This window comes from Desmodus rotundus, chromosome 6, assembly GCF_022682495.2.
Source record: "Desmodus rotundus isolate HL8 chromosome 6, HLdesRot8A.1, whole genome shotgun sequence".
Classification (NCBI taxonomy): domain Eukaryota; kingdom Metazoa; phylum Chordata; class Mammalia; order Chiroptera; family Phyllostomidae; genus Desmodus; species Desmodus rotundus.
The window spans coordinates 116997022-117010428 of record NC_071392.1 but is presented as its reverse complement, the minus strand read 5'-3'; the positions used below and the strand labels follow the sequence as shown (position 1 = coordinate 117010428).

Below are 13407 nucleotides of genomic sequence, written 5' to 3'. Positions count from 1 at the left end.
ACACCATATGACATTTTAGATGGAATGTTCAAATTGCTGCCCATCTCGTGCGAGACATTCACGTACCCTCCCCACCACACTCAGTGGCGTTACTTCTGCCGGACCCTGCATTTCCGTCCTGCAGAAAGCTGCCAAGCAGCACTAATGATTTGCCCAAAGCTCCATGGCCTTTCACAGGCTGATGTGACACCAGAACCGGAATTCTGAGCTCTGGCTCTCTGAGAAGACTGCTGGGAGGGGGTGGGGAGGAGAAGCGTCTCTAATGCACCTGAATGGCCCGCAGTCAAAGGAGGGCGGCAGAGACATGATGGAGTAGGCCACTGGCAGGAGGCTGAGGAAGAGCACCAGCAGCAGGAGGCCCATGTAGAAGTTGTTGGATCGCGAGGCTTTGAACACACGTTCGTGGGGAACGTTACTGCTCATCACTGCCCAGCACTGGAAGTACATGGAGGTCAGCAGGCGCAGCACGTTGATGCCCACCAGTCCCGGGGCATAAAAGGAGCCCATCCTGGAGGGGCAGAAACCACACACCTGGTTGGCCGGGCAGTAGGAGAGGCGAGAGAAGGATGACAGGGGGAACTGGGATTGATGGGTTAGGGGCATGAGGCGTCACTGCTTTCTCTGCAGGTCCCAAGGGAAGGGGCTTCCCACTGAGCCAGGACATTTATCACCAAACCATAGATATTCACTCCTCAGGAGAAGGAGACACTCTGAGCATTACTGCCTCACCACCAGGCATCCAGCAAGTTCCATGGCCTCCTGCCGGTTTCTCCATGGTTTCCCTAAAATAACGTTACTGCCCAGAAAAGTATTTGAAATGTTCTTAAATTAAAAGAGGTGAATATTGACTTGCACCCAGCTGTTGGCATCTTGAAAGTTTCGGCTGAAGTCGTGCGACCCCTCGAACTCCCTTCTCAAAGGAGGAAGTCCCTTAGTTCGTTTGTCTTTCATCATCTCTCCTTTTTTTTCTCCCTCCCTCCTTCTTTCTTTCCTTTCCATTCCTCCCTCCTTTTTCCTTTCTTCCTGTTTCCCTCTCTCCTCCTCCCTCTGTCTTCCCTCTTCTTTCTGTTTTCCTCGCCTTTACCTCTCCTTTCCTTCCCTCCCTCTGGCCACGGTAGTGCAGGGGTGGGGCAGACACTGTCCTGGTTCTCGTCTCGTCCTGCCGTCTACTTTTCCTTTGAAGGAAGGGAGCTTGGACAGGCCAGATGATTTTTTCCAGCCTCTCCCCACGTAGTTGAGAGGCCACACCTGGGATTCCAACTTTGTGACTCCCCGAATGAGGTGATGCCAGACACCCTGGATAACTCACCAGATCATTCCTTGGTTAAAGATCAAACCGAGCACGTTCCCACTGATGTCAAACTCAGCATATGAAGGCTCGAGAAATAGAGAGAAAAGACATGTTAGATGGTGTCACCCAGACCCTGCTACCAGCCGACTGGCCACGTCCCTAAGGGCCTGCTCTGGTGGCCGGAGGGAAACTTTAGATTCAGCGTTTCGCTTCTTTAACATAGTTTCAAGTTTTAAAGAAACATTTTGAAGTTCTCAAAGTTGAAACTTTTTTCAAGGAAAAAACTAAGTTTTTATCTTTTAGGGCCTGTTGGCGGACTGTGAGCTCTTGGGAGTGGCCTGGTCCCCAAGAGAACATTTTATCAATGCTCTTGTCGGAAATGTACCCTGAAATTATAATCTAGGAGTAACTCTAATAAGTGATGAAGTGCAAATAATGAAATGAGAAGTCAAACGAAAGCTTAAAAAACAAACAAAAATAAATAGATCACTGCTGTCTTTTCCCCTTCTCATCCGCCTCTGGTCTGAGAGCATTCACGGAGAAGAAGAGCTCTGACAGACGAGTATTTTCAGTCTAACTCTGTTTGGGAGATTTGTGAGGCATTTGAAAGAACACAAATTTGTGAGCGCTGAAGGGTCAGGGGTCCATGTGGAACTTGTTTAAACCTATTTTCCCATTTGTCTTCCAGGAATGGAGATCAGAGGTTAGAGGAATGAGACAAGGAGGGATGGGAAGTTGGGAGAGAGAATAAGGAAGGTCAGGCACACGGGAATCAAAGGAGGAAGCAGCATAATCTAAACACAGGGAGGTTCAGTCCTGGCAGTTTAAAATTTAACAATTTAAAATTTAATAATTTAAAATATTTTTTAAAACCCTTTATCTACTGGGTTTCGTATCTTGCTTAGAAAAATCTGCCTCACCCCAAGATTATATGTTTCATATTACATATGCTTTCTTTTAAAAATGTATGATTTCATTTTTGGATGTTTGAAACTTTTGTTCACTTACAATTTTTTAACTTAGGTGACGTGGGTGGGAGAGAGAGCTCCCCTTCCAATGGTTGACCGGTGGTCTCACCCGTTTGTTACACATCCTTCATCTCCCCTCTGGCATGAACGACTCCCTTTATCGCAACTTAAATTCCCATACAGATTGTACCTTTCTGTCCCATTCATTGCCAAGTTTGTTTATTCTGTAGGGCCAGTTATAGTTACTATAGCTTCATAGTGTGTTTGAATATAGCGGTAGGTCTAGTCCCTTTCATTTGGCAGGTTTAAAATATTTACTGGCCATTTCCATATGCTTATTTTTTAAATAAACTTTAGTATTATTTTGGGATCTTGTTGAACTTATAAATTAATTCGAGGGCGATGACAGCATAGCAATGCCATGACATAAAGATCCCATCTTCTTTGAGAAGGGGGTTCTGCGCCCTTGTTCTCAGGTAAGATTATGAAGTCTACCCCCCCCCCCCCCCCCCCCGGTTAAGGAGGAGTTGAGTAGGCCTGTGTAAAACTGTGGCTGGTGGCTAAAAGAAAAAATAATATGACAGAGACCTATACTTGGGCCCTTACCTGGGCCAGGTACCCTGCTGCAGGCCAGGTGAGGATGACATAGTAAAGAAGATACAGAGCTCAGTTAAGGGGGGTCCCTCCCAGCACCAGTGATCACTGCGTGGGTGAGTGAGGTGTTTTGGGAGAGGCACTCATGGGAGAGACGAGGCCAGAGGTTCTGCCAGATCATGGAAGGCCACTATGGAGAGGAAAGGACACAGTCAGAATGAGCAGCTTCCCAGGTAGGTGGGGAAGAGGAGTAGCCCAGGTAGAGAGAGTAAGAGTAGAGGTTTGTCAAAGCACAATGCAGAAGACAGAACCAATGGTTACTATGTTCTTGGTGTGTTCCAGGAATTTCTGAAACATTCATATCCACATCTGCCCTACCCCACCCCAGGATTTCATTAGCGCTTCAAAAATTAGGAGCTACCATTTCCCCTTATCGCTTTCACTGTTCCTGTGGCTTGCACAGTGTGGACGTGGCAGCCTAGGGTCCTTTGCCTTCCATAAGGAGAGGGGGTGCTGCTTCAGCATTTCTCTACCAGCCATCTGCTCAGCAATCAAGTGTGTGGTCTACCCTTCCCAAGGCCAAATGCCTCCTTTTCCCAGATAAGAAGGTCACGTTGTTAATTGCATTAAGAAAAGGCAGATAGGTCACTTAAGACACTTAAAGGTAGTACACATTAAATACTTTTCTACTTCACAGAGCCGAGACTGGCATTAAGCATCTGTAGAAATGCACAAGAATGCATCTGTCTCTGTCCCACAGGATGGTTCAAACAACTTTCTGCGGAAAGTCTGTGAGACGGTGACCTACAAACCCAGCCTCCAGGTCCCAGCACCAGCAGTAGTTCATGAAGCGGACAAAGCAGGCCCGCAGGAAGTCCCCCACCAGGATGGTGATGTATGTTACCAGCATATCAGACACCGTCAGCCTCATGAATTCCTGCAAGGAGGAGCACAGAGAAAGGGGGTGGTCAGGGCTGGACCTTGCCCACTTCTCCCAACTGACTGCAGCCAGGCAAGCCCTCCTCCACCCACCCACATTCTTCTCTGTGAACTTCCGGTTCTTGGGGGGCAGGGTGGTGGTGGTGCAGAGCACGGACCCAGGCTTTGGAAAACATTCATATAGGTCTCACCTCTATGATTACTAGTTGTATTGCTTTGCCAGTCTCTAAACGTCTTGAAGTTAATATTAACCTTGCAGGGTTAATAGGCACCTTAGTGATTATGTATGCAAATTGCCTGGCATGCTGGCAATGCCCAGTGCTTGGTAGTTGTCAGCACTTTTTCACAGATACAGGATCTGAAGGCTCACCCCTTACTCCGGCCCCCCCCCCGCCCCCTGCTCTGGAACACCGGCTGCCCCAGCTAAGATTGAATCTGGTCATTGTCACTGGGACAACCGCTGGCTCTTTACTTCTGGCTAATTGGATTTTTTCCTTATTACATAGAGAAAATAATGTAGGTTTTTCACAGAGGCACATAGCAGAAGAGGCAAAAACAAAGGAAGGAAGATTGTTCTTCTTTGTAGTGTGTATATAATTTATTACTTTTGGGGGGGGGAGTTTAAAGAACTACCAAATGTCATTACAACCTAAAGACATCTAGTAGATTTGGAATTCCTAGGGGGTACAGGGTCCGCTTTATTCACTCTTGTATCCTCCGAGAGGATTAATAAATTTCTGCGGGATGAACAGCTGATGAGTGTTTAGGGTTACTCCTCAGTAAGAATTCAGGTTAATGCTCCTAAGCATTTTCACAGACAACCCGGCGTGTGTCAGGTCCCCACTCTGCGCAACGTGATGCTTTGAGGCCTGGGGTGAAGGCAGTGGAGGACACCAGTGAGCAGGACATCACGCCACCAACCCATCATTAGCAACGAGCTCAGAAGGAAACAAGCTTTCGTCAGTGATGGGAACAGCGATGGGCATCAGGGAGGAGGGCAAGAAGGATGCCTCCCCAAAATGTGAGGCAGCAAATGAGAGATTCTATAGCAGAATAATCCAAAAGAATCAGTAGGTAATGAACTCTTTTTGGCCTTCTAAAGAGGTTGGGTTTTATTGACTTGAAGATTCATTCTCTGTTACACATTGTGATGGGTTGAACGCAGGAGCTGAGGAAGCTCAGTGGCTCTGCACACTGAGGACAAGGAGGATTTGAAGAGCGTGGGGAATTTGGACTGGGGGAGGCAAGAAATGGTGAGTCTGAACCCTGCATGAAGGAAGTGGGGAGAAAAGGCCCTTAGGATCCCATGGGAAAGAACAGATATTTTTCCCTGCAGGACTGGCTGGTGGGGAACCTCCAGGTGGCATTCAATGGCATGTGCGATGTAATTCCTTCCTCTGTTGTACTCTGTTGTCCTCCGTTAAACACACTGTTGTCTGATGCTCTGTGAGTGAATTCTTCAGGGGACCCATGAAAAATTCGTAAACTCTGCATCTCAGTGGGGTCACTGATGAATAGAAACCCCATGCAGAGAAATGGAGGTGAGGAAGAGAAGGCAGCTGATCCCTGTGTTACCTGTGAATCCTTCAAGTTTCTGCCTATGAAGGCCAAGAACACTAGGCTTTGAGGTCCATCCACCCTGCGCAAGTTCCGGGAACGGTGGTAAAAGTGGTAAGGGGAAATAGTAGCTGTTCATTTTTGAGACTCTAATAAAAACCACTAATTCTCTTTACAGCAAAATGAACAGATGCACATACACAAAAAGTCCTGCCTCCAATTTTTAGGAGTATTTATTCATGGCTTCCAGGTGGAGAACCTGAGGCTTTCAGCAAGAGCTACAGTGAAACTCTAAATAAATTCAAGTGATATTAGATTGGTGAATGAAACATATAGGGGAATATGTGGGACACTGAGAAAAATGGGAAAGTGAAAAAGTAACACTTTCCTAAGGAATACTGGCTGGATATTTTGGTGGCTTAAAAGTGGAAACGTCAAAGAAGAAATAAGAATTGAGAACGAGGAAGACCTTTTCAGGAGAGCGGGGCTACTCACAATGCCTACGGCTGTCTCCCAGCAGGAGCCCCGGGGCACATCGGCAGGGTGCAGGGGTGGCCGGGGGAAACTCTCATTCCAGCTCGAGGAGTTGTAATAGTTAAACAGAGTCCAGTGAGTGATGTTCTTTATTGTCTCTTCATTAGAAAGCTGGAACAGAAGATGGTGATGAGGGTTGAAAGGAACCAGGGGTGATCCTACCATTTCCACAGGAACATCACTTAAAGCCAGCACATGCCACAACCTTACCACCTCATCTCTGCCCTACCCCTCAACAGAGTCTCCCCCAAAGTGTCCTTGGGTCTTTTCCATGAAGTTATCTTCCATCCACCCACCCATTGTCCACCTGTCCACCTGTTCATCTGTCCATCCAGCCAATCACTCATTCTTCTTTTGAGAATAATTTATCAGGGTCAGTTCTGAGCATACAAGGCAGTGGTGACCAGGAGCGAACACGAGATGGGCACTCCTCAGAAAGTTCTCAGCCTAGGAGCGGACAGAGATGAGCAGACCATTGCAGAGTAAGTGATAAGAGCAGTGGGAAATTTTCTTTGGGGATCGAGGAAATTCACATCAGACAATGGGGGCCACAGAAGACTTTCTGGGGGATGAGGCACCTCAGTCAAAACCTCAGGGAGGATTAGTCAAACATGGGGAGAAGAGTGGACAGAAAGGCAGGAGAGAATTTTGCCCCGTGGAGGAAATGTGAGGCTTAGGAGGGTGGACCAGTCTACTGGGGTAGGAGGGAAGCCAGAGATGAGGAAGGAGCGGGAAGCAAGGGCCAGATCCAATAATTTCTATGCATAGAACCTTCTAGTAGCTTTCCTGTGAACTTCAGGAAAAGTTCATGAAGCTCCATAATGAGGAGGGAGGGGTGAGGAAGAGGAGCATCGTCGTCTGGGCCTTCCCCACTTTTCATTTTTTCACTTCTTCCCTCTGCTGTGTTTTTCAGCAATCCTGCAGTTCTCTGTTTGCACCAGCTGCCCCCTCCGCTTTTTCCAGTCTCTGCTAGGGTTCCTCAGGGGGTTCTGGAGCCCCTCCACTCTGCACTGCTGCCCTGGGCTTGCCCCCACTGAAGCACACCCTGTAGTATGCAGTACTGAATGAGTGTCCTGGCCCAGAGCGTGAACACCCTTGGAACAGGACTGAGTTCAGCTCTCTGTGTACCTCGAGGGCCTGACGGAGTGGGTGCTCCACAACCATCTGCTGAGCAGTGATGAGAGAGCTCAGGGGACACTTACTGGGCTGGGAAACGTTTATGGCCGCTATGAAACAATAGGGGGAAGGCTGCACATAAAGTATGGAGAGTTTCAATGGATGTGTGTATGATGTGAAAAAAGACAACCTAAGAAAAAGCAGCGAAGAACTGCAGCAAATGGTAACAATCGCTGCCTTTGGGCGTATCCTGGGGGTATTTGTTTCTTCATTTAACTTTTCTGAACTTGCCAAAATGTATTTAATTAATATGAATAGGCATTAGGAGGTTATGATATTTTAGAAAGGAAATTTGGTGGCCACCAGAGACTGGGGGGAGTTTGTGGGCTTTACCTTGAGGTGGACATCATCCATCAGGGCCAAGAGAAACGTGTAGAGGTTCCCCAGGAAGAGTGCAAAGATGCGTCCCAGCTGCCACTTCAGTCCGATGCGTGGGTGGTAATTCTCCAGGGCAGCGATCGTTTCAAACAGAGGGGGACAGAACATCCCAAGCAGAGACATCACAATTTCCACCTGAGAGATTGGGAAAGCCTGGGTTACTCACTCCGTCAATAGCTCTTGGCTGGCCATCAGCTCTGTACCCGCAGGGCCACGCATCTCCATCTCCTTGTTGCCCTCTCCTCTGTGTCTGGAGATGCCCTGGGGTCTCCACAACTTGCCATGTGACCCTGGCAAAGGCACACATCATAATTGCTCTGTGACTGGTTGCTATCATAATCGTTGCTCTTAGTACCGATAAAACAGCAAACTTTCTTTGAGAAGTAAATGATCAGCCCATGGGACAGTGCTTCGTGTTCTGCAAAGCTGTGAACTAGGTAAGAGTCACTGGGCAGCCCTCATCTGAGGAGCGCAGGAGACAGGAAGCTCAGATCACAGAAGGGGTTTATCAGTAGGGGGATGGGGTGGAGACTGTGGAGTCACAGGGCTCTGGGTTTGAGCCCCAGCTCTATCCCTTGCTGGTTTTGTAACTTAGGAAAAGTTACCCAACTTCTCTGAGCTCCTTATTTCTTCGTGTGTAAAATAGTGATGGCAGTTCTTGTGAGAAGCAGAAGAGACAGTAGATGGTGAGTGGTAAGCTCTCAATTTTGCTTCCAGTTTTGGGAGAATCCCAACTCCGTAACTGAACCTGACCACAGCAGAATATTCTCTCTGCAACTAAAACTGCTCACCCAGGGGAGGGTAAAGTCCTGAGCCGCTGACCAAACTGCAGGTTGGTCAGCACTTCTGGGCTGCTCCAGACTCCCTCACTCTCCCACTGACCATTGGCTTGGCTTCCCATCTTCTCCGTACCTGCTTAGTTCTACCACCACTGCCTTTCTGTACGTGTTTGTCTAATGCTCCGCCTAACTCCTGCCTTTGCCTCAAAATCCCGATCACGTTATTCCCGATCACGTTACCCCACCTACTGCTGTTTGTGCTTTGGCTTGTTCTTGTCCAGCCTGCTTCCTAAGGAAGTTGTAACCCGCTGAAGAGCAGGATCCATGCTGGGCATCTTTCGCACTCCCACACAGCTTACGGACCTGGTGTTTTAGATGAGTTCGTTGTAAATAGCATGAACCCTTTAAAAATTCAATCTCATTATTATTGCCTTTAAGGTGTAACTTCAATCCATTTACATTTATTGTAGCTGCTGCTATATTTAGATTTAAATCTGTCTAATGTTTGCTTTATGTCTGTCCTACCAGTGTCATCCTTGCGCAGGGGCCACGCTGATCTTCTCTGTATCGTTCCAATTTTAGTGTATGTGCTGCCGAAGCGAGCACTGCCCTACCAGTTTCGTATTTCTTTTTCTGCCCCTTCTTGCCATGTGGAGGTAGACAGATTTTCTTCTTCTTATTTCATGTGTTTAGCTTATGATTCTGTGGGCCAATATTTGTTTCTGGGCTTGGCTAGGTGGTTCTGCGGGTCTCACCTGGTTTCCCTCAGAATCTATGGTCAACTGATGGCTGATGGCTTCATTCAGGTGTCTGCTGGTTGATTGGCTATCACCTGGGGTGATGAGATAACTGGGCCCTGGGCTCTTATCATTCAGTAGGCTAGCCTGGAATTGTTCAAGTCATGGAGGTCTCAGGGTTCCCAAGAAAGCAACATCCAATACACAAGCACTTTTCAAGTCTGCTTATATCATGGTAGCTACTGTCCCATTGGCTAAAGCAAGTCACACGGCCAACCTCAGCTGGATTCAAGGGATGAGGAAACACATTCCACCTCGTGATGGGAAGAGCTAGAAAGTCACATTGCAAAGAAATATGCATACAAGAGTGGGCAGGATTTGTAGCCATTTTGCCAACTGCCACAGATGTCAAATTCCCAACATAGATTTATGGATTCAACATTATCACAATAAAACATTAATGTGCTTTATTGTGGATCTCCATGAGAAAATCACTCTACCAGATATCAACACATACTATAAAGCCATTGTTTATGAGTGTGTTATCAGTGCAGGAATAGACAAGTAAACCAGTGGAGCAGAGAAGGGAGCCAGACCACAGGCGTGCATTAATAAGCACTTGACTTATGGTATACAGCCCCGCAGAACTGTGAGGAAAGGATCTCCTCGTTAATACCTGGTGTGCACTGACATGCTGACTAAAACCAACTACATCTGCCACAAAAGCTTAATAATGGGTGACTCTTCATTGAGGATGTTTATACTACTAGATTGGAAAGAGATACAATTTCACTTTTTAAAACAATTCCTGTAATCCAGACTTTCACTAATCCAGCTGAATGGCCTAGGAACCAGTGCGATTTCAGTGTTCGCCCCTGATATTCCCTTCCACAGATGCCCTCCTTACCTCATTCCTTTCATACCAGCTGACGTTCTGCATTTTGGAGAATTCCTGGGATCGCTTCACCACAAAGTAAATGAGGTACCCACTCCCACACAAGCAGCAGATGATGAGAAAGTTGGCCAGGACACGGAGGAATCTCGTCAGGTGGATATTTTCCTCTTTATTACTCTCTTGTTCATCCACTATTGATTCCTTAGTGTGTGGAAATGAGATGTGAATAATGTGAGGCCAGGAGCCGCCAGGAACCATCGTTGGGTTTCTGAGATGACTACTTTCTGTATTTCCATAAATGAAATGATACAGAGGGGTGATATGAAGCACCGTTGCCTGTGGAGAACTAGTTCTTTCCTTTTAGAAAACATATTTTGTCGTTACTGTTATTCTGGCCCACGGAGTGACAAAAGCTTAGATTTATTAAGTAATAGCTGTGTACCAGACGTGGAGCCAAACACTTCCCATGCATTTCCCCTTTTAATCCCAACAACAAACCAACAGAGTGACCACTATTATTACCCATATCACAGATACTAAGGACCTGAGAAATTTCAGTAACTGTTTGGGATTGTTTTAAAGCAAATAGATTAAAACTGATGATGATTATTATTGAGTCTTCTAATCCAGAGGCTGGTTTTTCTATAAAAAACTTCTGGCCCAACTTTTGCTATAAACAGCTCAATAGTAAATCTTTTTGGCTTTGCAGGCCATGGGGTCTCTCTCACAGCTACTCAGCTATGCCGTTGTAGCCTGGAAGCAACCCTAGTGAAGGCATAAATATATGGGCATGACTTTGTTTCAATAAAATCTTATTTACAAATATAGGCAGCAGACTGGATTTGAACCCTGGGCCATAGTTTGGTGACCTTGTTCTAATCCACGAGCATGGTGTATCTCTCCGTTTATTTAGAGTTTTTAAATCTCTTTCAGCAATATTTTGTACTTTTAGTGTAGCAATCTTCATATTTTTGGTTAAATGTATCACGAGGAATTTTTAAATTAAATTTTTCAAAAAATTGATTTGAGAGAGAGAGAGGTAAGGAGAGAAAAAGAGAGGAAGGGAGAAAGAGATAGAGAAACATTGATTTGTTGTTCTACTTTGTATGCATTCATTGGTTGGTTCCTGGATGTGTTCTGATGGGAGATCGAACCTGCAACCTTGGCATATCGATCGGGACAATGCTGCAACCAACTGAGTTCCCTGACCAGGGCAATTCCTAGAATTTTTTTGATAGTTTATGTAATATTATTGTAAATGGAGTTCAAAATTATTTTCTAATTGTTCGCTGCTAGTGTATAAAAATACAGTAGATTTTTTTTTATCATTAACCTTGTCTTCTGCATCAGTGACTCTATGAAGGCACGATTAGTATATGTCAGACCAGGATGGAAACGAGGTCTCTTGGATACAGAAGTACACAGTAGGAGATTGTGCCAATCAGTTAACAGTTGCCGCATTCACATTCAGGTGTAGCTAACTCATCAGGCAGTTAACATACATGAACACAGTTCTCACAACATGCGCCCCGTTATGCAAGTGTGTTATCTTGGTTTTGAATGGACTCAGAGGAGAAGCCTTCCCCTTCCCAGAGGTTCAAAGTGCTTCATAGGCATTGACCTTTTTTGTCTCTTGGTAGGCCTGGAGGAAGAGACAAAGCCCTCATCGACCCCTACCCTGTCTTTGCATGCCCCATCAGAGGCTCCCCATTGCTGTGAGAAGAAGGGAGGAGAACTGGGTCAGCTGCCTGCTCCACCCACTGCCATGCTCACAGGACTCTGGGGCTCACGAAACCCATGTAAATGAGTTGCTGAGCCCAAGCCCTGCTTCTGGTGGATGTACCTGCCATCTGCCATCTGCAGGTATCGATCAATGGGTAGCAGCTCACTTCTCCCAGGAAGGGCCAGGAGAGAGGAGAGGGAAAAAGACAAGAAAACCAAGCACAGTTGTGTTAGAAATCTGCAGACATTTCTGGGTCCTGGGGGAAAGTCTGGCTGATCGGACAGGAGAAATATTGAACTACCGATAACTCTGAATGGTTTTTACAGTCATGGAGGAAAAAACCAAGATGTGCAGAGCTTCAGTGTTACAGCTTCCGCCTCCACCAATTTGGTTACCTTCGGGTTTGCTTAATAGAGAGAGGCATGTAGGTCATCTCACATCTCCTTTGGGAACCAGTTGATGAGATAATTAAGTGTGGAATTGAGCACATAATTAATTCCTTCATTCCTATACCCCCAAACCAGAGCTCTCAACTTTTTCTGGGACTTCTAATCACTTGAGAGGAGCTTTAAAAAAAAAAAAATCCAGTGTCAGGACCCTGCCTAAGACCAATTACCCCATATTCTCTGGGGGTGGGACGCAGAAGATTTTTAAAGCCCCTGAGGTGATTCAAACATATGATAAAAGGTTGAGAACATCTACCCCAAAGGCATCCTTTCATGTCCCTCCGCAGAAAACAGTTCCACAAGGCAATAGGCAGGGCCAGGTCCCAACATCCATGATTCTCTGACTTACTAAGAAACCAATGGTGGGTACCAGCTGTGAACATTTTTTGCTTAAAGGTTTGAAAGCTGGGCTCCTGCTTCAAATGAAGTTCTTTCCACAGATTATTTTGGCGATCTTACTTCCTATGACTCAGCTGGGAGAAGTCTCCCAATGACCAGAGGCACCCAGAGCTCCCCCAGGAAGTGGGAACCACCCTGGGCGGCTACCTTGAAGCTGGTGGTGATGGAGGCGTATTTGTTGTCGGCCGTCTCTGAATTCCCGATGAGGTAGTCCCAGCTGGTGAACATCTTGAAGCTGAACGTGAAGTTATCACTCTCCCCCTCACTCGTGCTGCCCTGGCTGTTGCTGGCCATCCTGTAGGGTACCCAGCACTGTTGAGTTAACTGCCCTGATTTGGCTGCGTCAGCCCAGGGGAACCCTGGCCTGAGCCAATACTGGGCCCAGGTAGCAGACATCCAATAAAGGGAGTGGACCACGCAGGGACACCGGACAAGACAGATTTGATTCAGAGCACTTTCTTCCCAAATTCAGAGTCCCCTGCAAGCACACATGGTGTCATCTGTGTAGCAAGCCGGCAGGATATGGGACACTTAACTGTGTTTTCTACCCCGATGTCTGATTTCCTGGGGCTTGACTTGCCTCCAAGTGCTTGAGAACTCTTTATTCTCACAGAGGAACATTCCCTTCTAACTTACCTATTTTCTTGGATAGAAAATGTATTCTGATATAAAATCCAATAAGCCTTGAGATAGTTGGTACTTTTCTTAAGCAAGTTTGGTTGAAAGCACCTTGGACCTGCCAGGTTACCTGTGCGTTTCATTCTACCTATCCTCAACCTCTCTTTGCGGAGTTTTCTCTCTGGAGGTCTGCTCTGGGGCAATCCCACAATTCCAAGCAGGGGCTCTATCAGACACTGTGTGTGTGTGTGGTGTGTGTGTGTGTGTGTGTGTGTGTGTGTGGAGGGGGGAGTGTGCTCCTCTCTAACTCTAACTCTGTTGGCTTTTGCTATTCGTGTTCCAGGGGCTTGATTGGCTTAGTTAGCTCTTTGAT

General features: G+C 46.6%; 1 protein-coding gene and 1 non-coding gene across 2 annotated transcripts in view; both read right to left on the bottom strand.

Moving 5' to 3' along the window:
- Positions 1–13407, bottom strand: part of TMC2 (transmembrane channel like 2) — a 56350-nt gene that overhangs the window by 12962 nt on the left and 29981 nt on the right. Inside the window, exons 10-16 of the mRNA XM_024559413.3 lie at positions 12564–12711; positions 9861–10049; positions 7393–7572; positions 5845–5994; positions 3662–3790; positions 1310–1377; positions 269–508 (exon numbers count right to left, since the gene is read on the bottom strand). Coding sequence (XP_024415181.2) covers positions 269–508; positions 1310–1377; positions 3662–3790; positions 5845–5994; positions 7393–7572; positions 9861–10049; positions 12564–12711 — 1104 coding nt within the window. The remainder of the gene's footprint in view (positions 1–268; positions 509–1309; positions 1378–3661; positions 3791–5844; positions 5995–7392; positions 7573–9860; positions 10050–12563; positions 12712–13407) is intronic.
- LOC112304287 (U6 spliceosomal RNA) lies at positions 8716–8822 on the bottom strand. Its single transcript, XR_002974730.2, has one exon. It is a non-coding gene; the product is annotated as a U6 spliceosomal RNA (small nuclear RNA).